The 12,155-nt window shown below is 47.8% G+C and overlaps 1 protein-coding gene across 1 annotated transcript in view; it reads right to left on the reverse strand.

The window, feature by feature from the left end:
• The window catches only part of AFAP1L1 (actin filament associated protein 1 like 1), a 61,630-nt gene that overhangs the window by 3,096 nt on the left and 46,379 nt on the right, over positions 1 to 12,155 (reverse strand). Inside the window, exons 14-18 of the mRNA XM_039239459.1 lie at positions 11,777 to 11,849; positions 9,881 to 9,992; positions 6,280 to 6,444; positions 3,289 to 3,467; positions 680 to 808 (exon numbers count right to left, since the gene is read on the reverse strand). Coding sequence (XP_039095390.1) covers positions 680 to 808; positions 3,289 to 3,467; positions 6,280 to 6,444; positions 9,881 to 9,992; positions 11,777 to 11,849 — 658 coding nt within the window. The remainder of the gene's footprint in view (positions 1 to 679; positions 809 to 3,288; positions 3,468 to 6,279; positions 6,445 to 9,880; positions 9,993 to 11,776; positions 11,850 to 12,155) is intronic.

Here is a 12,155-nt window from a genome sequence, read left to right on the forward strand (position 1 = left end):
TCAAGTCCACAATTTCTTATCCCCAGTTCTGAAATCCAGAAAGCCCTGAAACCAAAATTTTTCTCAAGTATTTGGGCACAAACTCAACTGGTGGCAACACCTGACATGAACTGCTGTGAGGCTGTATATAATCTATTTATTCCACGTGCCTTGTTGTAGACTTTTTAACGTGTTTGCCTCCAGGGGACTTCTTGAGAATTTGTTGGGATTTTTCATCATATGCAGTCTATATACCATATTACCTTTCTAAAATCCAAAAAGGTCTATAACACAGCTGACCCCCAGATGATCAGACTGTGGGCCAATATCATGGAGGGAGCCCTGGACTTGGAATTGGAAGAGGTGGGTTTGCAGCCCAGCTCTTGCAATGATGCCCTGCATCACCTTGGACGGGTCTCTTTACTTCCTGATCGTCCATTTCCTCACCTATGAAACAGGGCCTTTCCTGTCCCAAACCCTAGTGTAGGCTCAGCAACCAGAAAACTGAGCTTGTTAGAAATGTGTGTTAAGAACGAGTAAACAGGTACTGAATGAGATTTGAGGACCTTCTCTGCGCAGACTTCCTGGATGTATTGGTAATTCTCTGCCTTTCTAACCAGATGACTTTTTGGCTCTTGGTGAGGTTCCGCAGAAAGGCTGCCAGGTGTCTGAATTGGAATTAGCTGAGCTATTGCTATACCTTGGCTTTCTGCAGCACTCTTCCTTGGTTAGAAGTTACGATGGATGGGCTCCTCTTCCTCAGCTCAGAAATACAGTTGACAGGGACAGGTTGCTCTGGGGCATTGTTCTGGGGTTTATTTGCAGCTTCCTGTCGGTGACAAGAAAGAGTTACACAGGTGAGGTCTGGTGTGGCTACCCACACCTGGCTTGCCCTCTAAAGAACGCCAATAGAAGGCACTGCAAACATGCCAGCACCAGACAGGGGGAGGGGAGGAAGACACTTGAGGGCCTTGGAATAAAGGCAATGACGTCTAAAATTACTGAGCCCTCACCACGCACCAGGCATTGTGTGGATTAGCTCATTTAGCCTTTCCAAACCTATGAAGTAGGTACTATTAGTAGTCGTCCTATTTTACAGAGAAGGGAAATGGGAAGGTCAAGTCATTCCTCAAGGTCACATAGCTGGTGAGTGGGAGAGCCAGGATTCAAACCCCACAGCCCTCTCTCTTAACCTCTGCCCTGTATTCCTTCTCATTTTCTTTTTTTTTTTTAACGTTTTATTTGAGAGAGAGAGAGAGAGAGAGAGAGAGAGAGAGTGAGAGTGTGAGTACACATGTGAGAGCTGGGGAGGGGCAGAGAGAGGGAGAGAGAATCCCAAGCAGGTTCCGCGCTATCAGCGCAGAGCCTAACGTGGGCTCGATCTCCTGATCTGTGAGATCATGACCTGAGCTGAAATCCAGAGTCAGCTGCTCAACCCACTGAACCACCCAGGCGGTCCTCGTTCTCATTTTCTAGAGTGCCCTCACCTCTTAAATTTTCCAGATAGTTGCTTAGTACCTTAATGGATATGGTTCCTTACGAGTAACACACTGACAGCTAAGACTGCAGGGAATTTAGAGCAGACTTCTCTTCAACTCCAAAGGCCATCAAAAGGATCAAAAGTAGGGGCGCCTGGGAGTCTCAGTCGGTTAACTGTCCAACTCATGATTTTGGCTCAGGTCATGATCTCACAGTCATGAGAGATTGGGGTTGGGCCCGTGTCAAGCTCTGTGCTGGGTGTGCAGCCTGCTTAACATTCTCTCTCTCTCTCACTCAAAGAAAAAAAAAGGAAAAATTTTTTAAAGAAAGGATCAAAAGTAGTGGAAAAGCCCCCTGGAATGTGAATTTCAGGGCACGCTGGTGGGAGGAAGCTGGGATGAGTGAGCCACTTCTAGCTCTGCCATCAGCCCTCAGTGAGTTTGTCTTTGTGCTTTGAGCTCTTCATCTGTAAATGAGGTTGGAAAGCCCCCACGGAGAGGAAGCCAGGGGACTGAAGGAACAGCCTGGCTTCCGAGACAGGGGGTGTGGTCTGACCAGGCAGCATGGTTATTGGCCAAGAACAATGAGGTTACTGTTCCCAGTGACAGCTCAGACTTATCAGACAAGTTATTTCATCTCTCTGAATCTCAGTTTTCTTGTCTAAAACCAGGCATAACATCGACTCGTCAAACATTTGTGGCACTCCTTCTATTTTTCAGATGCTGTAAAGGGCTAAGGCTATAATGATAAAACAGCCATAGTCCAAATTCTTTTTAAATAAAAATACAATCCAGTGGGGGAGACAGACATTAGACAAGTAAGGACACATATACACACACATATATGTACACACACACATCCATATGCGTATGTATACACAAATTGTGGCTAAGTGCTATGAGAAAGAATAACAGATAGGACTGTTGGTACTTTAGACCAGTGGTTCCCAAATGGGGTCAATTTTGTCCTTCCGGGGGACATGTAGCAATTTCTGGAGACATTTCTGGTTGTCAACTGGGTGTGCAGCCACTGGCATCTAGTGGGTAGAGGCTAGGGATGCTCCAAACATTCTATAATGCACATGGCAATCCCCTACCAAAAGAATTCCTAGCCCCAAACGTCAGTAGTGCTGATGTTGAGACGCTCAGATGGAGACTGAGGGCAACCACGTTCTCCCTGAGGAAGTCTCATTCGGGGTGAGAGTATCGACCTTACAGCATTGCTCGGAGCCCTGCAGATAACAGATGCAAAGCCCTGAGGACGGGCCCTGTACACTGGGGACGCTGAGAGAGGACACGTGTACCATGGCTAACACAGGGCTCTGAGTCAGACTTCCTGGATTGGGGATCCTGTCTCCCACCTAACTGAGTGACCTTGAGTAAGTCATTTGACATGTCTGACCTCATTCTCCTTGTACGTCCAATGGCGCAAATACACCAAGTGCTACGACACAGCACTGCTGTGAAGACTATGAGGTAATGCAGATTCAAATGCTGTACTGACCTGTGCTATTGTTCAACACAAGTTTGTTCTTATTCGACGTATCATAGCTGGAATTATCAATAACCCAAAGGCTACTTATAAGATCACACTCAGCAAAAAGTCAAATGGTGGATAGGCCAGAACTTGCTCCAAGAGCCCCCTCCCCAGCTGGGCCAACCCCCCCCCCCCCTTTTGGGAGCTGATCTTCTGGCACCTTCCCTCTTTGAGCTTCCATTTTTTCATCTATAAATAAACCTAACTCCTACCTGCAAAGAACCATCCTGAAGATCTATAGCATGTAAGGGGGGTAAGGAACAGCTGCCCCGACACAGAAGGGCATGCACTCACCCCACTCTTGTTCTTGCTGCTTACAGAGAGCCCCAGGGCCGGGCCCCCCGCCAGGGACTGCTGCAAGCGCTCCTTCACAGCCACCAGCCTCAGCTCCAGGTCAATCCGCAGCTCTTCCTTCTCCCGACACTGAGCTTCCAGGGTGGCCACAGCCTCCTCCAGGACCTTTAACTTGCCTCCTGGGTCCAAAGACATCAGTGAGAAACAGCTGAGCCTGGCCTGAGGCATCATGGGGTTCGGCAGGGCCTCAGGTTCTAGTCTGCCCCTCCCAGAGGGCTTTCCCAGCCCTTCATCCTGATTAAGAGATGGACTTCCGGTCTGGGGGTTCTAGTTCCATGCGGGATTGTGTGGTTTTTACCTGCCCTGTACCCATTTCCCCACCTTCTCGATATAGAACCCTGATTTTCCACAGGAAAACCACCTTCTCCTCCCATTCCCTGTAGTTTGGATGGGGCTGACCTCACTTTTAGTTCAGTGAATTGGCACATAACCTCAATCTGGCCCATAATCATAATTCCATTTTCTGGTCACACTGATTGGTTTAGAGATCAAAGCTGGTCTAATCAGAGTGAATTTCGAGGCTTTTGTGGGGTCCACTGGGAAGAGAAGTTCTCTCTGCTGGGGGGATTGGGTGAGGGGTAGAGGTGTGCAGCCATTATGTCACCATGAGGCCACAGAATGAAATCAGCACAGAGGAAGGCAGAAGCAAGAATTAGAGAAATATGTTTCCTGGTGACATCACTTAAATATATGGACCTTGTTATACTTGATCACTCAGTTTTCCAATTACATTTTCTTTTCTTCTTTTTTAAAAAATTTTTTTAAATGTTTTATTTATTTCTGAGAGAAAGAGAGACAGCGTGAGTACGGGAGGGTCAGAGAGAGGGAGACACAGAATCCGAAGCAGGCTCCGGGCTCTGAGCTAGCTGTCAGCACAGAGTCCAACGTGGGGCTCAAACCCACAGACCGCGAGATCATGACCTGAGCTGAAGCCGGACACTTAACCGACTAAGCCACCCAGGTGCCCCTTTACTTTTCTTCTTTTTTTTTTTTCTAATGTTTTTTATTTATTTCTAAGAGAGAGAGAGAGAGAGAGACAGCGTGAGCAGGGGAGGATTAGAGAGAGAGGGAGTCACAGAATGAAACAGGCTCCAGGCTCTGAGCTGGCAGTCAGCACAGAGCCCGACGCGGGGCTCGAACCCACGAACCGCGAGATCATGACCTAAGAGAAAGTCGGACGCTTAACCGACTAAGCCACCCAGGCGCCCCTAAAAAAATTTTTTAAGTACATTTATTTATTTTGAAAGAGAGACCTTGTGAGCGGGGGAGGGGCAGAGAGAGAGAAGGAGAGAGAGAAACCCAAGCAGGCTCCTCACTGTCAGCACAGAGTCCAATGCAGGGCCGCAACTTAGGAAACCCTGAGATCGAAACCTGAGCAGAAATGGAGAGTTGTACACTTACCAACTGAGCCACCCAGGCGCCCCAACTTTTCTTCTTAAGTAAACTCTAAGCCCAACATAGGGCTTGAATTCACGATCCTGAGATCAAGAGTCCCACGCTCTCTTGACCAAACAAGCAAGGCAACCTGACATTTTTTTTTTTTTTTTTTCATTTCTAACCCAACTTGACTTTGGTTTCTCTTACCTGTCAGGCTTTACATTGACCAGGGGTTCCTACCAGGAGCCCCTGCTGCTTATTCAGTCTAAACTAGCAACCTTGTATTAGTATCTTTTTCATGCCAAGAGTTGTGGGGATTCTTACCAGGTTTAAATGTCAGCTCCTTTCTTTGCCCCGAGGCAAACAGGAGGCTGCACTGGAGAATTTTCCAGTGATGGTGAATTCTTTCCATCCATCTATTCACTAAACACTTAGTGAGTGCTTACTATGGACAAGGCACTGTTCTTACCCTTGGGATATATCAGTGAATAAAACAGGCACAGAGCCTTGCCCTTATGGAGTTCACATTTGTGTGTGTGTATGAGAGAGAAGAAACAATACATCAAACTAATAAATATAATAAACAATCTAATATTACAAAGTGATGGGTTGCAGCAAAAAAAGTTGAGCACAGTAAGGAGGACAGTGAGCCTCCTCCAAACTCTTGTTTCGACTCTTAGAAAGTTTTGTATATTGAGACCACACTGCTTTCCTGTGCTTCCTTCCACAGACTCTGGTTCCTGGCTACACAGAAGTCTTACCCTTTAAGTTCGAAGTTCTCAGTTAGGTTCATGGATTTTTAGGCAATCTACGGGTGGGCCCTGGGGGCACGTACACACTTGGCTTTGCAATTGTCCGTAACATTGTGAATTGCTGTTTTTTTTCCCCTCCCGAAAGGGTGCATGGGTTCCATCAGTGTTCCATAGGGCTATGTGACCTTGGATGTATCTTATGAAGGACAAAGACCTGTGTTCCCTCAAGCATGTGTGTAAACCTCAGGCTGAAAATATGCCAAACTTCAGCTACAGAGAGAATTCAAAAGAGATGGCAGGAAGTGGGGTGCAGAGGAGCCCAGAGCAGCCTGAGTCTGCAGCGGTCATGGCTCTGGATTTTGGAAGAGGATCCTGGGACCACGTCTCTGTCCATCAATCCCACAATAGGGGCCACAGTTGGGTGCTCAGCACATCCGCGAGTGAGTGAATTAATGTGAGGCCCAGCATCATATCTCCTACTTCCTTGAGGCCAAGTCACACTCTGTTTTCACATTTTACCATTTCTAAAACTAGATCAAATTTTGCTACCTTAACCGTACACAGTCTTGTGATGCTTTTTCATCCCCTTACCCAAATTCAGTTATTAAACTGACGGCATGTTCATGAGTCAGGAAGGATAATGATGATGATGTCGAGGAAGAGGTAAAGGAGGATAAGGAGGAGGAAGAAAGGGAAGAGAAGCCCACTCGTCTTGGATAACCACGTGGCCTCTGCCATGGGAGGTGTCAAGGCCGAGCCCCACCCCCCACCTTGGGCGCCCAGGACTCGCCCATGTAGGTACCTGGGTTGTTCCGAATGGCTTCCTTCAGCTCCCTCTTCTCCTGCCTCAGTGCCATCAGCTCCATCCGGATTGTCTCTTTCTCTTTTTCCAGCCTTTCCTTTTCTACCAGGTACCTCCGGGCATCTTCTTCAGCTCGGTTCTTCCCGTACTTGTATTGATTGGCACCTGCAGAGATGGAAGATGGGAAAAAGCCCCCATTCCTGACCTCTGGTAAGGGTACTTGGGTGACCTTGGCACCTTTCTCAGCCTCAACTTTTCCATCTGTAAAATGGGAATATTTAGATCTAAACCGTTAGGTAAACTTGGTGTGAATCCTCTAAGAAGCAAAAGGGAGGCAGGAGAGCACAGGCGCTCGGAACAGGGGCTTTGGAACAAGGCAGACTGAGGTTTGTGTTCTCTTTTGCCCTTTACTAGTTGTGTAACATCAGGGCAAAAGTGAATACTGCTGTTTGTGCGCCATGTCCCAGGCCTTAGTTTCCCCATTTGTAAATGTGAGTATTGATCAAAGTGACCTCTTAGCCTTGTGCTAAGTTTTGAATGGGATAGTTCATGAAAAATACTTAGTACAGTACCTGAGAGAAGTGCCTAGTAAATGTTAGATGATGATAAGAAAAAATTTTGTGACGTATAACGCACTTTAGTTTTAAAAAGGTGTTTTATAGTCAATTCTTAGGTATATATGTAAGACAAGGAGACAGGTACATATAACTCAGATCCACAGAAAATCAAGGAGTTGAGCTACAGTCAGGCATTTTCCAGTTTATTCCTGAAAAATGGGTTGGGGGAGCGAGGGGCCCAGGAGTCTGTTGTAGGCTCTACCTTATGGTGGACAATAACAAATAATTATGGCAAAAATTTACTACATGCTAAGCCAGTTACATGCATTTCCATTTAATCTTCATAAAAACTTACTATTATTAGCTTTATTTTGTTGTTGGGGAAACTGAGGCACCGAGAGGTTAGGTCTCACTGTGAATGATGGCAGAGCCCAGTTTGAGGTGGTATGTGTCGAACTCCAGGGTCGTGCATTACTGCTCTAGCTGGGGCGATGCCATAGTCTAACCTCTTAGGGAAACTTTTATTTAATTTTTTTTTTTGCTTCAGATAGTCACACACAGCCCTCTAAAGTTGGGTGGGGTGTGGAGTTTGGAGCAATTCCCAGGGTTTACTGACAAATTGGGGGTCTTTTCTCTCTAGCTCTTGTAGAGCTTGACTTTAATTTTGAGAGAGAGAGACAGTGTGAGCGGGGGAGGGGCAGAGAGAGAGAGGGAGACACAGAATTCGAAGCGGGCTCCAGGCTCTGAACTGTCAGCACGTGGGGCTCGAACCCACGAACCGCAAGATCATGACCTGAGCCCAAGTCGGATGCTTAACCGACTTGAGGCACCCAGGCGCCCCTCTCCCAGACTTTGGGATTTGATAGACCGGTAAATACAAATAATTGGGTAGACCAGCAAATACTGTCAGTGTTGTATCAGATAAGGACCTTCAAAACCCCAACCACCATCTGTTATTTCCAATATTTTATAAAATAAATAGTACCTCCACATCTCCAGAGTTGGAAGGACCCACATACAGAGTAAAATAGTCATTTACACTGAATAGATTGAGCCACCTCACAAGATACCCTGAGCCAGAACTACCTAATTAAGCTGCTCCAGGATTCGTGACCCCCAGGAACCATGATATGACTCATGTTTACTTTTGGAGCCATTAAATGTTGGGTACTTTATTATTCAGTAATCAGTAGCTAGTACATGATCTTGGGCAAGACCCTTCTCCTTAATGTTCTTCAGTTGTTTCATCTGAGACCCATTGTTGGACTAGGCCCTCATTGAGGGGCCCTGTGATTTCACAGTATAAAGCAGCAGGCTGGCGGGTCCCCCAACTCCAACCCTAGAAGCTCCACTTCTATATCTCTGGTCAACTGGACTTCAATATAACATTTGATTTGAAGAACCTGTGTTTGGTTATCTTTGTTGTCGTTTTTTAATGTTCTGTGACTTCTTTAATCTTGCATGCCTATTTCAGTTTTTATCTTATTTTTATTGATTTAAAATAATTTGTTTTTAAGTTTTATATATTTAAGTAACCTCTACACCCAACATGGGGCTCAAACTCATGACTCCAAGGTCAAGAGTCACATACTCTTCTGACTGAGCCAGCCAAGGTGCTCCTACTTTTCCATTTTAAAATGGGCATTCCAGGGGTGCCTGGTGGCTCAGTTGGTTAAGTGTCTGATTTCAGCTCAGGTCACGACCTCACGGTTTGAGAGTTCGAGCTCCCACGTCGGGCTCTGTGCTGACAGTTCAGAGCCTGGAGACTGCTTTGGATTCTGTGTCTCTCCCTCTCTCTCTGTCCCTCCCCTCGCGCTCTGTCTCTGTCTTTCTCTCAAAAATAAACATGAAAAAAATTGGAAGTGGGCATTCCATAAAGGCCTGTATTTCCAGTGTCAACGATAGCAGAGCATCAGGAATGTTACACAACAGCCGTCTGATTGTTCAGTGGGGAAACTCAGCCCCAGAGACGGGAAGGGACTTTTCCAAAGTTACGCAGTAATTTAACGATCAAGTGGGGGATGCAGTGGGGAAACTCAGCCCCAGAGACGGGAAGGGACTTTTCCAAAGTTATGCAGTAATTTAACGATCAAGTGGGGAATGGAGTACAGCTCCCCTGACCTCCAGAAGAGATCATCTGTATTAATGAAATGTAGAGATCTAATAAAGAAAAGTATTAAAAAGACTAATTTTCAAAAAGCAAGGGATAGAACTTGACCATGTTCAGGTACGGGGGGAAGAACTATAAAGCAATAAATAAAAGGCTCTCGGGACATGCTGTCCTACAGAAAGCCGGCCGGCTCACAAATCACACAGGAGCCGAGCTCGGTGCTGGAAATCAAACAGAAGTTACCATGGCCCAGCATACTTGGCCTTTGCCGTGCAGTGTGGCAACCAGGCAATTCATGGAACTCCTAAGGGGTGCTGGGGTGAGCTCAGGGTGGGACACAGGAGTGAGCCGTGCCTTCCGCCGCAGCTGCCTCAAGGGTATTTGGAGGGGTTCATTTCTCCACTTGTTACCCCAGATCAGAAATGATAAATTGTTCGCCTTTGGAAGGCACAGAGCCTGACGAGGAATTTTACATGCATACACACACGAGCCACAGTGGAACATGAAAACATATTTGGGATTATTCGGTGTTAAAATGTTTTGAAAATTGGTTGCTAGTATTAAGGAATAAGTGGGTTTCGTATAGAGGCTAGATTTCCGGTCTCTTGCATAAGCTGCCCACCGGGGTTGGCCTGGCTGTATGGGAGCCCCCGGCCGGGGCTGGGTAGTACCCACCCCTGTAGCTGGAGCCAGAGCTCTCGGGCTTCCTGCAGTCCTCCTCTACCCCGTTCCCTGTGGTTTTCCTTCCGAGGCCACAAGCTAGCTGCCCTTTATCACTTGGCTTGTGCCGTCATTTCTCTCCTGGTACAGCGTTTTCTTACATCTCATTTCACTCGTTAATTTACCTGCCTGATGTCCTGAGGAATCGGATTTGAGACACCCCCCCCACCTGTGGATTGCTTCCTTCCCTTCCTCCCTCCCACATGGAACTCACTGGAGGCATGGCGCTTGACTTTGACCTGCGGATCCACTCGATGGGACTTCTCGCTGCAGGAGGAGGCATGGCGTTTCACCTGGGCTCCAGCGGGACGCTTGGGCTCCCCGTCCTGGGCAGGAGGTGGAGAAAGGAGGTGAAGTGCGGGTAGGCTCGGGGCCCTCAATGCGGGGGCAGATCGTATTCTGGTCCAAGTGTGCTGGGTGAGACCTCGGAGATCTAGGTCTTACATTTTTAGACCGGGGCGGCACTCAGCAGTTTATAGACTAATTCTACTAGCCTATATCGTTTGATCCTCATACCTTCCTGTTGGGGACAGCAGAAGGCTCCCCTCCTAAACTGTAATATCTGCTGAGAGGAAATTAGGAAGCCTCAGAGGGCTGTGGGTGACCATATTCAATTGACTGTAGATATTTCTCTTTTCTCATCATTTGGAAGTATCCTTGAGATCCTCTGAAACTGCTAAATACAGAGTTTGCAGTTAAGATACAAAGTCATGGATGATGCCAGCCAATGGTGGCAGGTACATAACCCAATAAACTGGCTATACCTTTGTGCGTGATGAACATTAAGGGCACTCAGAGTCTGGTCAGAGCGCAGAGGGCCATGGGTGGAATATGATAATAATGTAATATCATTAATGATATTGGTAACAATAGTACCCTTTACTCAGTGTAAGGCCTTCCAATGTCTAGGCACAGTGCCCATGCAGTATCTCATTTAGTTCTTGCAGTGATTCGGTCAGGTAGTTTTATGTATTCATTTAAAACATTTTTTTAATGTTTTATTTATTTCTGAGAGAAAGAGAAAGACAGCGTGAGCAGGGCAGGGTCAGAGAGAGAGGGAGACACAGAATCTGAAGCAGGCTCCAGGCTCTGAGCTGTGAGCTGTCAGTACAGAGCCCGACGCAGGGATCGAACCCACAAACCGTGAGATAATGTCCTGAGCCAAAGTCGGACACCCCCTATGTATTCATTTAAGATGAGAGAGTGAGGGCCAGAGAAGTGAAGCGCAAGGTAACCCGGATTCAGCCCTGAATCCCAAGTTCATGCCCTTGGGTACTAAGCTCTCCTACTACTAAACTGCAGTTGAAGAAGACCTCAAGCTGCATCCACTGGTTCCTATGAATCTGAAGAAAGACCATATAAGCAGAAGAAGGGTGGCTGGAGAAGTTTCTAGAAAAGGGAGTCTCCGAGGTGAGGCCCTCTGTGCCATCCAGCACTGTCGATGGCAGGGGTCCTGGTGTGCAGACACGTCTGGTTCCTTGGCAGCTGGATGCCCTCTTTCTCTCCCCCCTCGCTGTGAGGCCTGACTCGCCCACCAGTGTCTGCTCAGAATGTGGCTGTCTGGCTGTCCCGTGGGAGGCATAGACACAGGACATACTGCCAGAGGCAGTGTGGTTCATGTGAGGGCTACAGAGGCCTCACTGTAAGTGAATGAGCCAGCCTCTCCTTGATTTAGTGAGCAAGACAGGGAGGCTCTGTCCTGGGACTGAAGCCCAGACTGTGGATGCCACAGATGAAGGTCTATGGGACTGGCCGCCCGCTGGTGCCCCCGCCCCCAGCCCTGCTGAGTCAGCGCCAGCAGTCTAGAGAGCAGCACACAGGTGGAGGGCCCGGCGCGTTGCTCGGACCGGCATAGTGCTCTGTAGTATACAGAGTCCTTCCCTCTTTCAGATCTGGGGAGCTTCCGCTGCACTACCCAGCCGAGTGCAGGGTGGGATTCCTTATCCGGAGCTGCGATCTAGGATGAGAAGGGTCCTCCCTCCACTACCAGCTGCTGGGCAAATGGAAATTGTATGTGAGGCAAAGGGAACAAGGCATAGTGACAGACAGACAGAGGAAGAGCTAATCAGTGGCCTTTGCCACGTTCCCAGGCACTCCCAAGGGACCCTACCTGTATCTTTTCGTAAGGAACGTCATCATACACACGGGGCTCAGGCCACTGGTCCTGGCAGGATCTGGCATACCTAGAAAATATAAGGTGTACTGGTGATGGCAGTGATGACGACACTCTGCGGCTCAGAGTGCTTTCCCGTCCATGCTGGTTTGATTCTGGCAGCAGCTCGTGATGGGCGTCGGGTTAGTAACAGCAACCATGCCAGGCAGCACCAGGCAACTGCTGTGTTAAGGGCCTCGCAGGCAGGGACCCGCATGATTCTCATAAGAACCCGAGAGGCAAGTAATTCATCACCTCCATTCTCTAAGCGAGAAAACAGGATCCAAGCTGGTAAGCAATCACCTTGAGCTGTTGGTCCTGAGAGTTGTGGCTGGAA

The sequence above is a fragment of the Hyaena hyaena genome, unplaced genomic scaffold, assembly GCF_003009895.1.
Source record: "Hyaena hyaena isolate Hyena2069 unplaced genomic scaffold, ASM300989v1 scaffold_157, whole genome shotgun sequence".
NCBI lineage: Eukaryota > Metazoa > Chordata > Mammalia > Carnivora > Hyaenidae > Hyaena > Hyaena hyaena.